This window comes from Osmerus eperlanus, chromosome 16 (assembly GCF_963692335.1).
Source record: "Osmerus eperlanus chromosome 16, fOsmEpe2.1, whole genome shotgun sequence".
Lineage (NCBI taxonomy): Eukaryota > Metazoa > Chordata > Actinopteri > Osmeriformes > Osmeridae > Osmerus > Osmerus eperlanus.
In genome coordinates this window covers 11,349,379-11,368,632 of record NC_085033.1, presented here as the reverse complement: position 1 = coordinate 11,368,632, position 19,254 = coordinate 11,349,379, and the positions used below count along the sequence as shown (strand labels likewise).

The window sequence follows — 19,254 nt, the reverse complement described above, 5'->3', positions numbered from 1 at the left end:
AGTGGAAATTGAAATCCGTCCCTTCATTTTATGTGCTGCAATTTGAATATTTTTCAAGGCTTAAGATGAAATCAGATTTTTCTATAACAAAATGTGTTCAGTCTTCCCCCTTCTTTTTGGAAATGAAAAACATATAGTACTTGCTATATAGGCTAGTTATATTTAAAGTAGCCTATCTGCCATTAGTTTCCTGAAATAATAAACCTGTTTTAGAAAAATCTAACAACAAAATCATTGTCACGTGAAATGTTCACAAAATATCAAGAATGGTCTCAATACGATTGGATACATTCAGATACGTTGCAACGATATCCTCAGATTGGTGACAGGGTATAAGGACTCTATAGCCCAATATATCAAACATACAAAATATACAAAATATCCCCAATCGGAGGACTAGACTATCATAGAAAATAGCATGATTTCACCCAGTAAGTACTTCCTCAAATTTTAATAAGGAGAAAATAATCTAATCTCGCGATATGGGCGACGCTCCGCCTTGGAGACCAGCATGTTTACATGGATACAGCCAGGAGGAAACAAGGTACTTACTTTCTTTTTGTACTGTAAAGACCGGTAGTTTCCTTCACCAAATTTGTCATTGCTCACTTTTATAAGATTACATTTATATGAAATGTTTGTTTATGTGTAACAAGTACAACAAACAAGTGCCTATCGTAAAACCCGTGGAGTAATCTAGGTTGAGGTTAGACTACCTGTTTACTAGCGTACTAGTAGAGCTAGTTTATCTGTAGAAGTACTGTGTATCAATGTAGCCTAGCTTGACTAATGTGGATTCAAAAAACGGAACTGCACCAACACAAATTAGTTTATAAACAGGCTAGTCATCACCTCGGTGACTTTTGTCTCTTCTGTATTTTTAACTCAACATTATCAGCTTCATGGAAACACACGAAGCTCCACAGTCGCTGTGGAATCTTATCGTCGAACACGTCCCTGAGTCAGAGCTTCCGGAGATCCGCGGTTTCCTCGGAGATGCGTTGATTGACATGTACACTGAGACGCTTGCAGAGGTGATCATTCTAAACACAAGAAGAGACATAGGCCATAGAAACCATAGTGTGTTCTTTTTTTTTAGACGGTGTAACAACTGACTTTCTTTACCAACTGTTGCTACAGTAGCAGTAAGCCTGTAAACAACCATTAAATATCTTCCTCTTGTGTCTGATACACAAGAGATTAATAAACAAATAAACAGCTTGTTACCATGCCAGCCAGGCTATAACATGGATGGATAGAGGGACTAAATATGAGATATGCACCTGGCCAGTAGGGTGTGTGTGCTTGTGCAAGATGGAAAGAGAACGAGAGAGAGAGCAGAACCTATATAACAGTTTGGTCAGGAATGAGAGTGGACCTCTATCCCAAGGGACGTGGGCGAGTGCAAACACAGTCAGACCAGCTCACCACATAGGGTTAACACTCTCCTGTGGATTCCCATGGACCTTTGAAGTGGGCCTGTGCGTGGAGAGAGGGAGTGAAGGACAGAAAGGGAGTCTCATGGCAGGCGCCATGTGTAGAAAGCGTTAATCAGGACCAGACTTCACACTTTACCAACTCTGTGGTTCTGTGGTTTTGCTGTCCACTCCCTTCAGCCCATTCTCTCTCCCTGTCTCTTTCCTTTTCTATTCATTTTTTTGGCACTGGTTTTTATTACACATTTTCTGTGCTCTGCTGTCTTATTTGTGGCTGAAGGTGTTGTTTTAATAGAAATGGGTGCAAAGTTGTTACAGGGGAACTGCCAATACTGCACACACTGGGGTAGTGTATTTATAGAGAATGAGGGAATGACACTGACTGAGAAAGTGAGTAATTAAGTGAGGGACTAAGGACATTTGTGAGAATGGGTGAGTAAAATGCTAAACAACTGGAATGAGTGTGCTGTTGACCCAGTCCTGTCTCCCACTGCCTCCCAGGTGGAGGTGTGGCAGCACATCTGGAGAGAGGTCAAGCAGGGGGGCCCCAGCAGGGCCCAGACCCCCTGCCCCGCCCTGGCAGATCCCCCTGCCGTCAGAGAGCTGCTCAGGGCCCAGGTCCAGCTGCTGCTGCTCTCGGTCAGAGAGAGGGCTGCCAGGGAGGGACGGTGAGGATACCTGGAACACACATGCGCGCACACACACACGTACACACAGACACACACACACATACACACACACATGTACACACACACACACACACACACACACACATGTACACGCACACACTCACTCGCGTACAAACACACACACACACACCTTCAGTGAAAAATAAACTGCTTTACTCCCCGATCTAACCTAAACGCACTCTTTGGATCACTCCTCTGAGATTTCCCTGGGCCTTCTACTGGTCTCTCATTGTCTACTTCTGCTATCCTAAGCTGAGGTCCCTACAGATGGCCATGTGGTACGACCCCCTCTAACCCTGTTCAGCCCTGTCCCACCCTGGTTTAGGCGGGGGGTTGGGGAGGGGGGGGGGGGTCAGGGGTCGGATGTTGTGACCCTAGTTTGTCAGTATTTGTGTGAGTTGTCGTCTAAGCACTATAAACACTGATAGTTTCTTTGTCGGTTACTAATGAGCTTGGGCGAAGGAGAACAAAGGCAGCTAGGGGAGCAGTGATGGCCCTGACAGGATCTTATAGAATGGTGTTCTTTTACAAATGTGCTAAAGGTCACCTAGATGCCTTTAGCTTGGCTACCAACATTTTGTGCTTTGCTGAGTAAATCAAATCTGCAAACACAATGTGTTGTCTTGAGCAGCACCATGTTACCTTGAAATATCTTTCTCACTGACCTCTGAGAGATAAAGGCCTAACACTTGTTGCTGGATCCAGAGCCCTTATTTCCACAACACACAAATACACACACCATCGGCAGCTACCACTAACAAACGAAACGCCTACATCCGGAAGATTCCGTTGTGTCTGTTTTAAAGGGGCGGTGATTTACAGGTGACAGCCAGAGGCTCATCCCTCAGCAACTTATAGGAGTCTGTCAGGAATGCTGCCCTATCACTATTCTGTTCCTTTAATTTGACCATTGTATTGTTGTGGAGGAAATAGGAAGCGCACTAATCACATTGATGTGCCACGCCTGTTCTAATATATTTATTGGCATCAGACAAACTCAATGTCTTATTTTATTTATTTATTTTTACAAATGTCCTTACAACAATATTTGTAACATTACTGGACAAAAGAAATAGAGCCATAAGAAAAGCATTTTAGATTTCAAAGTCAAATGTTTATTCCATTGAAATTGTTTTTTCATATAATTTGATAATTTTTGCAAATAAATTGTGGAACATTATAAGACATACAACATGGTTATCTCTTGTGATATTATATTACCCGTAACCAACTTGACTGGGTCCAGTTTGTAGGCTGGCGAGGTTCTGGCAGCTTCTCAGAGTGTCAGTACCACGTCCACTCTGTTTCCACACACAGTAGCACTGCTGCACCCCCCCCCCCCCACAAACACACCCCCCACCTCACATTTGTGTGTGTATCCCCGGTTCTTTGACCTTCCTATTAAACACTTCTCTGGTGTAAATCAGCTGATCAGCTTGGAGTGCAAAGCCGGATAATTTTCCTTTAATATCAGTCCAGGTCTAAGGGCTTTCCTGTTTCTTTTCCTCCTCCTTCACCCCCCCCACCCCCCCCCCCCCCCCACACACACACACACACACACACCACAAGGCAGGAAAGTGTTGAGGCAATTCCACTGGGAGACGTAATAGGGAGTGTTTTCAGTCTTGACGGATTGGTGTAGTGGGGGCTCGCTGGCTGGTTGTGTGGTCTGTCCCAGCTCAGGGTCATTGTCTCAGTGATTAGTGGTCAGCACCCTCTCTGGAGGCTGTACCTGTCCCCTTAAAGAGACTGGCTATTCTCAAAGACCTCAGAGGAAAAGACCCTTCCCTGAATAAATGGACAGGGAATGGTGTTTTCTGAAAGCAGGCCCAAGGAGGCCCTAAATCTCTAGACGGAACTAGCATAACAATTGGAAAGGGAGGCGGGCTGGGAAACGTTTTTAATGGCACAGTGTTCGTGTGTGTGCGTGCGTGAGTGTGAGTGTAAAGGATTTCAACATCCGTAGTTTATCAATCTTTAGGGCCGGAAATTTGAATGGTCTTTGTGTGGGTGTAGTGCGGGTGATTGTGCGTGTGTGTGTTTTGATGTTGTGGCTGGGCCTCTGTGCCATCTTTGTTAGAGTGTAGATTAGGTCTCCTCCTCTGGCTGAGAGCTCCTCTAAGCTGCTTACTGATCTGCACTGGCACTCACAATACAGCCTCTGTTCCTGGCCTTACACACACACACGCACGCACACACATGCAGAATCACCCACACTCACACATGCAATGCACTAGGGGTGGGAGTCTTTTGTTACCTCACGATTCGATTCGAATTGATTATTGGGGTCACGGTTCGATAAAAAAAACGATTTGTGATTTAAAAAATCAAATTTCGATTTAATATATGCTTACATAAAAAAATATATAATAATAATAATAAAAAATAAAAAAAAACTAGAAAATCGATTTTTCATATTTGATTTGTGAATCGATGTGAATCGCTAGAAGACTGAATCGCGATTCATATGTGAATCGATTTTTTCGCCCCACCCCTACAATGCACAACTCAAACTGCACTACGACGGCTCATTTCACACATGCACAGCAACACACACGTTCCCACTTCACTGCGGCGAGGAAAGCACACGCACACACACAGGATCAGTCTCCCTCCTGAGACACTGACTTCACTGCAGGGCAGGTACCAGACACCTGCTGCAGTTCATGGGCTCCTTAGTTCCCGGGGTTGGGTGAAAGCTTGTGTTGGTGTCCTGTAGTAGAAGGGACCATCCGGTGGGCATCGTTGCTCTTAATGAGGAAGGTGACGCTAACAGGGGGGTCTGATACAGGGTCTGTTCTTATTACAGTATTTGTTCCTAGTTCCTTTCTCCCTCACCAGTCCCCAGACTGGCCAGTTTGGACAACCATGAAAGACTTGATCAAAGTCTCTCTCTGATCGGTTCAGTCTGGAGAGATGGATGGAAGGGGAGGTTTAGGGGTGGGGCAGCAACATCCTGTTCCTCGCCCCGCACTGGCAATACAGCCGTGAAATAACCAAATCAAATCTCAGATCTCCTCTGAACTCCGTCTCTCTCTCTCTCTCTCTCTCTCTCTCTCTCTCTCTCTCTCTCTCTCTCTCTCTCTCTCTCTCTCTCTCTCTCCTTTGTTCCTTCGCTCTCCCTGTCCTCCCTCTCTCCTGGACCGCCACTGACCGTTTATTTGTGTGGATCTATTTCTGTGCAGGGATGGAGACGCGGTCATGTCACGGTACAAACCAGCTGTGGTGAATTACGCTCTGGCTACCCCTAGTAACCGTAGTGATGGCGTGGGCCCCCCCAGCAGGTCGGCACCCCGCCAGAACACACTAGTTCAAATCAATCTCTACTTTACTTTACCCTACCCAACTGTACTCTACTTTACCCTACCCAACTGTACTCTACTTTACCCTACCCAACTGTACTCTACTTTACCCTACCCAACTGTACTCTACTCTACTTTACCCTACCCAACTGTACTCTACTTTACCCTACCCAACTGTACTCTACTCTACTTTACCCTACCCAACTGTACTCTACTTTACCCTACCCAACTGTACTCTACTTTACCCTACCCATCTTTACTCTACTTTACCCTACCCAACTGTACTCTACCCTACCCAACTGTACTCTACTCTACTTTACCCTACCCAACTGTACTCTATTTTACCCTACCCATATTTACTCTACTTTACCCTACCCATCTTTACTCTACTTTACCCTACCCAACTGTACTCTACCCTACCCAACTGTACTCTACTCTACTTTACCCTACCCAACTCTACTTTACTTTACCCTACCCAACTGTACTCTACTTTACCCTACCCAACTCTACTCTACGTTACCCATATCCAACTCTACTCCTCAGGTCCAGCTCCAGAAGCTCCCTCAGTTCCTCCTGTCAGGAGGAGATCGAGACCATGAGGAGCCAGCTGAACGTCTCCAGTATAGACCAGGCGGTGTCCCATCTTCAGTAAGTCATCTCGTCATCTAGCTGTGTAGCTTCCAGCCATTATCAAGCAGACCTGAAATGAAGAATGTTGTGGATGCAGCCCCTTGGTTCTAAACACTTCTTCCAGCGCGCGCACACACACACAAACAAACAAACACACACCCTTGTCTCAGACACATTCCTGCAGTAGAGATAGTATCGGACATGTGTCGTGCTGACCGGCGGGCACTGGAGAGCTGTTTGTCTATCTGGAAATACCAGACATGTTTTCTTCCCTGTATAGACATGACGTCATCCACAAAGAGCCTGGGTATACAAGGAATTGTTGACTTTGCAAACTCCAGTGGTCTTTATCTACTTCTAGCAATTAGAATAGGATTCAAGACTCCTTGCCACTCTGTGCTGGCAGTAGTTCAATCATTGTCTAAATTCCAACTTTGAAGAGACATACAGACAGACAGACAGACAGGCAGACAGACAGACAGTCAGGCAGAGCAAACTATGAGTGCAGTACGATCTGACTGCTATCACATGTACGCAAAGTAACACTGGAGCCTTGGAGGGTAGCTGGGTGGGGGTGTGGAAGGATGGAGGAGGGTTAGCGGGGGAGGGTGGGGGCTAGCCCCCGCCCTCCATCCCTACTTTCAACAAAAGCCTCCATTGTAAGAAAATGAATACCAGACCTCAGCATGCAGAAGATTCCTTTGCTCTGAAAAATAAGTGAATTAAGTCTACAATAGTTACGTAAGCTCAGAGTTACAGAAAATAGGCCACTGGTCCCTTGATACTGTAAGAAAACTGCAGTCCCTAAGTGGAGTCTGGCATGCACACGCACACACATATACATACACACACACATGCATGCACACACACATATATACCTATACTCCTTGTATGCTGTTTGAGGGTAGGGATGATACCTGTTGTACACAGCGTTACACAGTAACAGTTTGGTTGGCTCAGTAGACACATGTAGAGGAACCCCCCTTTGTGTGTAAAAGCCCCCCCCCCCCCCCCCCCCCCCCAGAGACTGGTGATGCTGCATGGTTTTATTAGGTAACAGGGTGGGGGGCTTTCTAGAACACTATGACCTCTAGCAGGCTTTCCATTAGATCACTTTTCAGGTGGGAAATATGGGATCCCGAAGAAGCAGATTACTGGACCACCAGTTGGGAATATATTTTGTTAAGACCATTTCTTAACCACAAACAAGATAGTCCAGCTCCAGTACAACCCAACCTGGAGAAGGTAACCTTGATATGCTTCATCCAGTGTTCTTCAGGACTAGTCAAGTTGTGACTATGAAAAAACACCTGGACTGACTGGATGGTCAGATGAGAAATGTGTGTCAAAGACGCTTATGAATCACACAGGTCTAACCTCGTGGCTTTATAACAATCGATCCATAACAAGGTGTCGTACAGATAGTCTATCCATGATTAGAAATGCAGTTGTGAGGACAGAGGGTAGTATTCTGCAGAACGGGAACACTTTACCCCAGCAGCATTCAGAACTAAGTACGTCTCAGATTTCTTCACCGGAGCAGCAAGTCTGTTTCTAAGCTGCCTGGAAGCTCGGCAGTTTGATTCAGCATGCTCTCGCCTCGCTGGAGTCCAGACCTCGTTCTTCGGGACTACACCCGTGGCTGTCTCTGGCCGTGACCTATCACTTCAGCAGTGTGCACCGTGTAACGTGTGCTCCCTCCCCGCTCCTCTCCAGGGCCGTTCTGACGCAGGAGTGGGAGCTGCTCAAGACCCATGTCCAGACTCTGCAGGTGAGGATGGGCTGGATGCTCCCGGCTTCAACCACAGGGGGCGCTGTACTCTGAAAGGGAACTCGAACGTGATTGAGGTACTGCTGGGGATCAGGACGGCTCTGAGATTCCAGCAGGCTGGTTTGCCGTGCCAGCACCAGGAATCCCCTGGTAGACGAGGAGCCTCTCCAGATGTGTGTGTGTGTGGAGATGTGTGTGTGTGTGTGTGGAGATGTGGGTGTCGAGATGTGTGTGTGTGTGGAGATGTGTGTGTGTGTGGACATGTTCACAGAGACGGGCCAATGCAGCCAGGCCTCTGTCTAAACTCGCGCTCTGCTGGCTTCAGTTTTTCCACTGCTACAGCCAAGCACCTCACACTGCTCAGCAAGATTGATCTTCCTTCAATCAGTCCAAGTTCCTACTGTACACTTACACACACACACACATACACAGATACACACAGATATACACACAGATACACACAGATATACACACATACACAGATACACACAGATATACACACAGATACACACAGATACACACACACACAGATACACACACAGATACACACACACACACACATACACACACACACACACACAGATACACACCCACACACAGATACACAAACACACACAGATACACACAGATACACACACACACAGATACACACACACATACACACACACAGATACACACCCACACACAGATACACAAACACACACAGATACACACAGATACACACACACATAGATACACACACACACAGATACACACAGATACACACACACACAGATACACACACACACAGATACACACAGATACACACACGTCTGGCTGGTTCTCTGTCCTCCTTGTCTGGCACAAGAGAGCTGACTAAAGACCAGATGTAGGACATTCCCTACACCATATGGGAAAGTCATCTGTGTGTTCTTGACACACACGCAAACACACACACACACTCACACACACACACACACACACACACACAGAAGACACATCAATACAGTATGTGTAATAAACATTCTCTACTGTCGTAGGAGAATAGCTGTTGTCCACACGCAAACACACACTGTTGTTGTAGTCCAGGGCTCGAGGTCTAGTGTAGCATACAGGTTACAGAAACATCTGTGATCTCATTCACACTCCACCCATCAGGAGTCAAGCTGTAATTGGTCCAAACACAGATAATGACATCCCACTTCCTGAACTGGAGAGTTGGTAAGGCTGGTCCATACCTTGACTTGGATCAGGACCAAGACCAGAACAAGCAGGAAAGTAGTGGCCCACCTTCCTAAACAACCTTGTTAAAATCAGGCTGCGATCTTAACAGTCTGGCAGGGAGACAGCCAATTGGACGTAATGGCTAAATTACCCCAGCATCTCATTGGCTGTTTGGCAGGTCTCTCCAAACAGAGGCCTGTGTCTGTTTAGCGCTGCACATAGCGGAGAGAATCACCGCGCCAGACGGTGTTGAGAGTTCAGACCACGGCAGAGAGGGAACAAGTAGGACTTTTATTCCGAGTGGAACAGGCACTCCTTTTCTGTTCTCCTTGATGACGGGCATTTCCTCTCTAAAGGCTCTGATTTCTCTACCCTGTGGCCCTGCCAGCCTCTCTCTCTCCCTCTCTTTCTCACTTCACCTCTCCCACTCAATATCTATCATTCTCTCTCTCACGCTGTCCCTCTACATTTCTCTTTCCCTCTCTCTCTCTCTCTCTCTCTCTCTCTCTCTCTCTCTCTCTCTCTCTCTCTCTCTCTCTCTCTGTCTCTCTCTCTCTCTCTCTCTCTGTGCCAGTCTGAGGGAGTCAGTTGCTCTCCCCCTCAGAAGCCTCCCAGCTTGCCTCCTTGGTAACAGACCCCTGTGTTTGTTTTAGTGAGCACCCCCCTTTCTCCCCCCCCCCCCCCCCCTCAGAGCTGCGTGGGCAGTTCTGGCTGGGCCTCTCAGCGCCGCTATGCTACTCTTTATGGTTATATGACACATCAGTCACAACTAGGTACCTGGCAGCAAAGCACTTCAGGGTTGTGGGTTCGAATCCCACAGAGACCATATAAACATACAGTCTGTGGGCCGGCATATTGACTGTCTGATGGAAGTGCCGGGTTAAACGACACACACATAGCGACTGTATTAATAGTGTTATGAATCTACCAGGCATGCTAAAGAAAAGTCTGTGGGCTCGGTAACAAGCTTCCCTCAGCAGTAGTATTATGGGATGTTAAGTGAGGACAGATTGGGCTGCAGGCCAGATGAGAGAGGCTGTGGGTTCTCCCTCTGGTCCAGATAGACACGTGCGAGCGAGGCCAGATCCTGATGGAACACTCCTGCTGGATCACTTTAGTGAGCTGGAGGCTCGTACGCTGCTCTCTAGAAATACTGCATGGGAGGCCACCCCACAAAGCTTCCCTCCTCTGCTGTCCTCTTCCCTCCTCTCTTCTCATATCCTTTCCTCTCTTCTTCCCTGCTAACCCTGTGTTGTGTTTTGATGTCTGCGTGGTCCATGTTCTAGGAGAGAGTGGAACAGGAGCACAGAACACAAGTCATGGCTGTGGCACCAGAACCCACGGTGACAGGTGGGACAATCAGTACACATGTTGAGGGATGGCTGGGCGAGTCCTCAGTATGCATGAGAGGTCTGCAGGCAAACTGTAATGATGGACTGCAGATATTGAGATCTTTCCATAGATTGAACCTCACCACCATCTAGTGGTACAATGTAGCATGATAGTAGTCTTCTTCGATGTTTGTGTCAAGTACTGGGAGGAGTCTTGTGTAGGTGGATGTTTGATACACTCTCGTCAGGTGAAACGAGTGTCGGCCGTTAGAGCCTGGAGCCGTCCCAGCCCCCCTCTTCAGAGAGGGCGCTGGCCTGACAGTTCAGGAGGGAGGAGGGAAACGTGGGTTTGATTTTCTTCTCGCCTGGTTCTGTAGAGCTCCGAGAGCAGCGCAGAGTCCTCCAGATGGACCTGGAGCGTCCCTGCCTCCTCCCCACCTGTCCCCCCTCCACCCAGGACCCCGGCCCGGCACAAAGCCACAGGTCAGATCCCTCTCCTCCTCTCTTCTATGCGCTCTCCTCTGCTCTGATCTCTCACCTTCTCTTCTCTCTGCTCTCCTCTTTCCTCTCCTCCTCTCTTCTTTCCACTCAACTCTTCTCATCTCTCATCCTCTCTAGCTTCTCCTCCACTGATGTTCCGTTTAATCAAATCTTCAAAAGGAAAGTTCACCTCAACATCGAAAAATAACGCAAATATCCCTTCTACTTATGCGCGGTTATGGTTGGCAGATGTAGTTCACCATCAGAGGTATTAAGCGACTAAATAATTTGTGTTTGCTCAGGTTGACAGGGAAGAGAGGACTCTATGTAGGTGACAGGAAGACACAGTCAACTCTGACCTCCACAGTGACCTCTGGACCCAACACTCCCCCCCACATCAGACCTCACCGTCCGCCAGCCCCTCCCAGAACGGAACCTCCTCCCATGAGAAGAACACGGACTCAGTCCACCTCTTCATCTTCCTCACCCTCCACCAGGAATGTAAGCCCTCTTCAACCCTTCGATCACCAGACTAACCCCGGCCCCGAGTCCACACGTTCTCCTCACAGGACGCCCATCCATCCCAGCGCCGCTGTCTGTCGAGGGGAGGTCGTCTCCTCACCCATCACCAGTCATCCCTGCAGCTCTCCAACCACGCCGGACCTGAGCCCTCTGCTACCAGCAAGCCTTCACAGGCTCGCGAGCAAGGGGAGAGAAACTACAGGCCCATCAAGTTCCCTTCAGCTCGCTGAACACCATAGAACCACTGGGCCTATCACAGACACAGCACCCTTGTCGGACGGAGAGTCTAGCCTTTGGCACAGGAGCCCCAAACAAGACAGCGAGACGGTCTTCTCTCCGAAGGTGAGAAGGCCTCGTGCGCTGTGTTCTCCAGACTACCTCCAGACTCCCAGGCAGGCCAGTGCCACCACCCAGCCCAGCAGCAGAGGAGCAGCCGGCAGCCCTGGCAGCTGCCTCCCTCCCCTCCTCCCTTCTGGGTATTTGGTGACCGAGTCCGCTCCCTTCCTCCCGTCTCCCCCTGCTGTTCAGAGGCCCCCCAGCAGGGGGCAGAGTGTGGCCCGACGCCTGTGTGTGCCTCAGGGGGACAGTCTGGTCAGCCCCACATGAACTCACACACGCAGGGACGGACAGAGAGAGACACACATGCTGACACAGGTACACGCTCAGAGAACCACACACAGACACACACACATGCACACAAGAACACACATGCACACACACAGGAACACTCACACACACAGAAAACCAGATTCAGGGACACACACACAATGAACTAGATTCAGGGACACACGCACACAAGAAACTAGATTCAGGGACATGCACTCACTAAGGGACTCGCTCTGAGAACATCCCATCTCAACATCCATTGCCTGTGTACACAAGCAAGAAATGCTCTGTGGTTCAATATTATTAATCCAGGCCAGAAAAGGGAATACAACAACTTTATCTGATAGAAACTGATAAATGATTTTGAATTGTGTAAAAAAAAAAGAAAAGATGAATGCACTTTATCTGAAAATGTCTGAGATGTATTTACCCTGTCCAGTGTTTCTCATTTTGTAAAACAACCATAGTCATAAAGGTGTATTTATTTTCAAACAGTCTTAACAGACTGGATACAGAACTCCCATCAAGGTTCATCATCCTACGCCATGACACAGGAAGCACACTCAATTGATCTTTAAAATAGATTTTATTTACCATTTTGTAATTGAACAGTTTACGATATACAGCTGACATGACTAAGACAATTCAATGGATTTTGGCCCTAACATTTCAAGACATGGTTAGATAGATAGATATGATAAGAGTACCAGAATAGGAGTTTTTATTTCATTTGTGCTTATACTTTCCTTCGTGATATAATTTACATTGGCCCAATAACATGCCCTCTGAGGAACCCTGGACCCAACAGCAGCGCGCCAAAGCACCAACAGGCATCATACTTCGTTATTACTTGTTTCAAAATGGAAGTTGTATTATTTCTGTTGCTTATGAACACACATGACATATTTAAAGTGCTGAAACAACATGAGAAAACATGACTTATGTTGAAAAAGAAATTCAAGAGATCTTTTCCATGATTGTGACAAGTCACGGAAAAGCGGAATCACAGTTTTAATACAGTAGAGGTGTACTATTAGTTTCCAGGTCACATTTAGCACACTTCACCTACATCCATAAACTCACTACAGCAATATCAATATGAGGTGAAGGAAAATATGAGGTTTTAAGCAATGGCACGTAAATATTCATATTCATCCAGTGAACCTTGTTGCAACACATTTACTGCTACCTGGACAGTGAAGGATAGGATCTTACCAAATGGTCACACTCAGCGCTGGAACACTGATAAAGACAAAGTAGGAAACAACAACTGAGATTGAACAGTTGTGTGTTGCATTGTGCTTTTTTCCCCATTGATTTTCACTTGGTAAAACCCACCTTCTCGTCCCCAACTTGGCTAAACTTTGAAAATAATCAAAAACCATCTGCTTTTTATAACATCCAATGCGGTTGCAAATGTCACCAATGATTATGGTGTTGTTTTTAAAAACTTTTGACCAAATAAACTAATGTATGTAAAACAACCTTAGTGAAATTGACAAGGCCAGCCAGTTTACTTAGTAAAGTATCACCACATAGCGCACTGTAAAGTGACAATGTAACAAACTGTACCACAGCATAGTGTACAGTGATCCCGCTGCACAGAGAATGCAGCATTATGTTGTAGGTCAAACACTGTTGGCACAGGACTGTTTGTTGGTAAAGAGGTATGAATGCGATGTTCCCCAATAGCACTGAAGCTGCAGGCACCTTTTCTAACACTCACTGTAAAAAGCATTCCTTTGCAGTTTCAAGTTTCAACCCAAAGCTTTTGTTTGGCAATACTTTTGATATCAGCTGGCTTTTGTAGAACTTCAAAGACAAAGGTAGTGTCACTGAACACAAATAAAATATTATGTAAAATCTGACAATATTATATGTATTGTTTTTAGTAAAAAAAATATCTTAAATTGGTAGATTGTGTATGTTAGATTTACGACATGGATAGTTACTGTCTGATTAGAATTACATGACATCAATACTGACACTACCCTGAACTACCTACAGGCTCAGCAGTAAAATACCCACTACACAGGAAATACACAGTACACTGAAACACTGCCTACTTATTCTACAAAGAACAAAAATACCCCCCTTCAAAAAAACAAAACACATACACACACACCAGTCCAAAGAGGATTCTTTTTTACATGACTGTACAAGTATCTGAACAGGGAGAAATATTGGGGATAGCTGGGTTGCAATACTATGGAGGTTTTACCTTAACTAAGTATTGTAATGACATATAGCAGTCATAACGTTCAATAGGAACAGGGAAAAGTTACTGTCCAGACTGTCCCACTAGGAAGCCAAGACCTAAACACGTTCCCCTGGGTTAGCCTTCGCAGAATGTTCTCTGGGCTTCCACCCTGTACTGGCTCATGCAGCGAGAGAGTAAATGTGGCAACACAGTTACTCTGATATCATACAACCTGTATGATATCACCATATACTGTCAGTTTATCATGTTAATAAATAAGATATCTCATGAATGGTTAAGATTGTCTCTTTACGCCTGTAGTTGTAAAGAAACGGTTGTGATTCCTTTACACTGTCCAATTACAGCCTACACAACGTGATGAGTGACACATCTTAACAATGTGCTCAAGGTCATTCATCAACCTAACTGTATCAATGAGCTTTACTGACCTAGCTCAGAGGTCGGCCACAAGCCTCCACAAGAGTCAATACCTGATCAACACACTTCCAGGACTACGACTTTGTAAAATGTGGACTGCTGTACTCTTGTGCTTATAATTACAGTCATCGTCATGACACTTCACCTGAAGTAAAGCTCTGGGCAGTGACTAAGTTAGAGTTTAATTTGTCTTGTTTTAGTCTCCAACACAAAATAATTGGACCACAATCTAGGCTACTCTCCTGAGTGTCAGAAATACTCTCCTATTGGACCCCAAGGTTGGCCGTTTGTGTTTTGGACAACTGTCTGATAGATAACAGTCAGGACACCTTAACACAGAGAAAAGAAAGAGGGGGGGAATAGTAAGGGGAATCTGGGTTGATGCAGTCTGGTGTTGAGGAACATAAACATGAACAATACTGTTAAACGTAAAAATAATATTAGAAGCTTCAGTAGTGCTCGAGCACCATAGCAGCTGCACTGTAAAACTACCCTTCTCCATTAGTAGGTCAATGTGACAGGTGTTGACCCTTTGTCATCACTGTTGGGCTTAACTTGGACTCAGTACCAACTGAAAATCATGCACTCTATGAAACAACAGGACACAATTCAATTCCTCGATTTCAGTTCAACCTGGTACGTGAAAATGGAACAAACTGAGCCAAGCCAGCATCAACATATGCACAGGAAAAGATGGGAGTTGGATGCATTCAAACTATGAGGAGAAGGAACTGTCTGGAAACTGCCGTTTTCAGTCTGATATTAGAACACACTTCCTGTTGTGAAGCTCCGCCTTCTATGCAACCTGTCACAATAACTGAAATGTAGCCCCCCTTACCCCACCGCACAATAATAACAATCACCAACAAAAATCAAGTCGAGGATGAGGAATGGTAAACATTAAGGTTATTTTCTCTTAAGATACTGTAGTCTCTTTACAAAATAAACATGTTTGCCATATAATTATTTACTATGTTACTTTACAATAAAGAGAGATAAAATAAGACAAAGCTATTAAGAACTATTCTACATAAAAATGACATAATTCAGTAAAGATGACAGTTTTTTTTCTATTTGTTTTCTCTTTTTTCTTCTTCAGGAGGCAAACTCCTTCACAAGGGCCTGATTGGCCTCTTTCATTCCTGTTTCCACATCCAATCACGCTACCTGGCTTTGAAAGCGCCTGCAAATACATTTAGTTTACGCTGCACAGAGACATGCAGATCCCTCTGTTTGAAGAAAAAAAAAATACTAACAAAAATGAAAACAACATAAAAGACACACTCCCCAGCTATGCCTCCCAGATATTCAAGTTCATGCACGTTGAACATGTTTTTGGTAACATGCCTTATGGGGCAAATCCAACTGGTGGGCTACAGAGAGACCATGGTGAGACAATCTGATCAAAAACCCATGGTTTAGAGACCATGGTGAGACACGCTCACCAGGGTTTAGAGACCATGGTGAGACACGCTCACCAGGGTTTAGAGACCATGGTGAGACACGCTCACCAGGGTTTAGAGACCTGGTGAGACACGCTCACCAGGGTTTAGAGACCTGGTGAGACACGCTCACCAGGGTTTAGAGACCTGGTGAGACACGCTCACCAGGGTTTAGAGACCTGGTGAGACACGCTCACCAGGGTTTAGAGATCTGGTGAGACACGCTCACCAGGGTTTAGAGACCATGGTGAGACACGCTCACCAGGGTTTAGCAGTGACTGACTTGGTCGCCAGGCTGCGTCTCTCCTTCACAACACTGCCAGGTCTCAGGAAGCATTAAACATGGAAATGCCTGGAAGACTTGAGAGAGATGGCACTTTATGTACACAGATGCACCCAGCCGTGTTGTGTTTGTTGGAATTGTGAGAAGAAGAAGAAAAAAGGGCATATTAGGCGATTTTAGTTCTTTATCTCGTGCAAAAACCCACTGTATTTAAAAGGAAGGTTTGCTTCAGAAGTGGATGAAACTGTGAAAGGTTTGGGACCCTGAGAATGGGTGATGTGTTGTGTCATGCATCAGTCAGGGTAGCTGGGCAGAAAGCTGGAGACTAACCTCTCTTGCTCTTGACAGAAGGGTACAGTTAGTTTTCTTACACTACCTGGCATTATTATGGCTGATACACTGGAGATAACTGACAGGCTATAAACCGACGTTGAAAATAACATGGTTGTTTTTAGAAACAGTGTTTAACGAACAGCATAGCCAACTCAGAATTTGTTATGAGTTTTCCTTCTAGCTGTCATGGTTGTTCTCCAACAGTATGCACATCTCTGGTCAGCTCTGTGTTTCTGATATCTCCAAACAGAAGAAATGTAGCAACAACCATTTTTTCAACAATATAACATATTACATTACATTACATAGCTTTTAGCTATGTAATGTAATGGATGTCTGAACAAGAGGGTCAAAGTTCAAGGCTCAATCTTATGACTAAATAGTTTGTCCCGATTGTATGCCTACTGCATGCAACAATGCGTACTTTGCAAGGGAAGATGCATTACCGACTAAAAGTACAAAGCATGTGCTTTGGGATGCAGGGTAGACGTTAGCTAGTCACATGATGATGATGTCATCAGGATGCGTCTCCACTGGACCAGAGAGTTTGGTCTCCAGCTTTGCCAGCATTGTCTCTAAGGAAGTAGCTGACCAAGTGGCCTCTGCTAGGATAAAGGGAAGCTGTACGCCCCACTGTTATGCTGCTGTGTCCCATACGTACACACAGTGTGTATTCAACATGATCTCAAAGCCTGCATATGAAAAAGAAAACGAAAAACCTTTACAACAGAAAAGTCAAAGAAAAAAAATCGCAATTATTAAACTATGGGAAACAAAATAAAAATATTTTGGAAGATGACCAAACCAATTTTGCTTCTCTAGTAGAGGTTAGAATAGAAATAATAAGCCCTTACAATATGTAAAGGTCTCCAGCGAACGGTCTCTCCCCCACAGTGCATTGTGGGAAAGGGGTGGGGGTGGAGGGGTGAGAGAGGGTGCGTGGACGACCCCGGCGGAGGGGGCGGGGCCTCTATGCAGAGGGGGCCTCTATGCAGAGGGGGTGGGGTTACTGTGTGTGGAGCCGTTGCTGCCCTGGATGGTGAGGCCGGCCTCGTCCTTCTCCTTCTCCTCGCTCTTCTCCTCCTCCTTCAGCTCCTCCTTCAGGGGGCGGACCTCCACGGCGTCGCAGCCAGCCGGGGCGTAGCGGCCCGTCCGGTGCTCCAGGAGGGCAGGGCCCCACTTGGGGTCGGGCTTGCTCGCGTTCTTCAACCGCTGGGCAAGGGGGGAGAGAGAAGGAGCGAAGGAGGAGAACAAGATGAGAAAGGTCAATGAGACACAAAACGCTGGTTGTCAGGCCAACCGGCAGTACAGTCAGGCTCGGCTCCAGAACCAATCAGATGGGCGGGGCCTTTGGTTTACCTCCATGAAGGTGGCTCCATCGGAGCGGGCGATCTTGTACAGGGCATAGACGGGTATGCAGATGACTGAGGACATGGCCATGAAGAAGCCGATGATCAGAGACCAGCCAGGGTAGACGTAGTCGTTATAGGTGATGGGCTTGTACTGGATCACTGTGAAGATCAGGATGAACTGGGGGGAGAGAGAGAGAGAGAGAGAGAGAGAGAGAGAGAGAGAGAGAGAGAGAGAGAGAGAGAGAGAGAGAGAGAGAGGGAGAGGGGGGTGGAGAGAGAGAAAGAGACATAGAAAGATTAGACAACAGCAAAAGTCTGGCCACACAGATTAGTGAGGACCAGCACACAACAGGATTGCAGGTTAAACTTTCAGGCACACACCCACAGACACACACACACACGCACCACCTCCTTCACAGTGTGTCCACTTACAGATATGATGAGAGGAGAGACAAATCTCCAGCAGACTTTGAAGAAGAGTGGAGGAGGGAATCCCAGCATCATCTCAACATCTTTGAAGTACTGTTTGTGACCTGAATGGGACCGGAAGCAATTAGGGGACCAGTCCAGCAGGGGGCAGAGCTGCCCTAGTCACAGAGCTGCATGACAGGGGATATTTGTGCTATGTGGCTAGACGAGGCAGGCCGTTTTCTGTACTCACCGTACACATACATGACGCAGATGCACATGATGCAGGAGATGATGACCAGAGAGAAACTAGCAGCATAGTTATCCATCAGCAGCAGCCAGTAGATCCCTGCCTACACACACCACCACACAACACACGTCACCAAATCTCCTTCGATCCTTAGATAAGGGTGGGGGTGTTCATGAATGTGTGTGTGTGTGAGTGAGTGTTTGTGTTACTGTGTGTGTGTCTTACCCGTGTGGTGAGAGGCACCCCCAGCAGGAAGCCTATGACAGCCACTCCCAGGGTGACCACTGTCTTATTCCTGATGATCCAGTCTGTCCCAATCTCATCCACCACGGCTGTCACCAGCGTCTCCAGCAGACAGAACTACACGCACACACACAAAGCGTGAAGACTCAAACTCACACATAGTAAACCTAAAACAGGGCTCGACAATCTGTTACCCTGCATATTTTTGCTAGAGGCATGTTTGGATAATACTAGTAAACACAAACAAGATCAAATTCCAGTCCAGTTTTTAAAGGCCACAGCACCAGACAGACAGACGGACGAACAGACAGACGAACAGACAGACGAACAGACAG

General features: G+C 46.4%; 2 protein-coding genes across 5 annotated transcripts in view; one reads left to right on the top strand and one right to left on the bottom strand.

The window, feature by feature from the left end:
- Positions 1 to 464: 464 nt before the first annotated feature.
- ccdc24 (coiled-coil domain containing 24) lies at positions 465 to 12,819 on the top strand. Its single transcript, XM_062481573.1, has 9 exons — positions 465 to 544; positions 899 to 1,034; positions 1,938 to 2,104; positions 5,311 to 5,523; positions 5,971 to 6,075; positions 7,774 to 7,828; positions 10,318 to 10,381; positions 10,740 to 10,845; positions 11,145 to 12,819. Exons 1-9 carry the CDS (start codon positions 483 to 485, stop codon positions 11,968 to 11,970), a joined length of 1,734 nt encoding a protein of 577 aa, XP_062337557.1. The 5' UTR covers positions 465 to 482; the 3' UTR covers positions 11,971 to 12,819.
- Positions 12,820 to 16,983: 4,164 nt separating this feature from the next.
- The window catches only part of slc6a9 (solute carrier family 6 member 9), a 39,703-nt gene continuing 37,432 nt past the window's right edge, over positions 16,984 to 19,254 (bottom strand). For all 4 annotated transcript variants that reach the window (XM_062482140.1, XM_062482139.1, XM_062482141.1 and 1 more), the window contains 5 exons: positions 18,902 to 19,036; positions 18,680 to 18,779; positions 18,451 to 18,551; positions 18,026 to 18,196; positions 16,984 to 17,878 (listed from right to left, as the gene is read on the bottom strand). In XM_062482140.1, the coding sequence (XP_062338124.1) occupies positions 17,654 to 17,878; positions 18,026 to 18,196; positions 18,451 to 18,551; positions 18,680 to 18,779; positions 18,902 to 19,036 (732 nt within the window). In that variant the 3' untranslated portion in view covers positions 16,984 to 17,653. The remainder of the gene's footprint in view (positions 17,879 to 18,025; positions 18,197 to 18,450; positions 18,552 to 18,679; positions 18,780 to 18,901; positions 19,037 to 19,254) is intronic.

Excerpts from the sequence above, each read along its gene's own strand:
- ccdc24 (XM_062481573.1), top strand. The coding sequence starts at position 483 with ATGGGCGACGCTCCGCCTTGGAGACCAGCATGTTTACATGGATACAGC. Across the intron at positions 1,035-1,937 it reads ACACTGAGACGCTTGCAGAG|GTGGAGGTGTGGCAGCACAT; the intron begins GTGATCATTCTA and ends ACTGCCTCCCAG. Across the intron at positions 5,524-5,970 it reads CTACTTTACCCTACCCAACT|GTCCAGCTCCAGAAGCTCCC; the intron begins GTACTCTACTTT and ends TCTACTCCTCAG.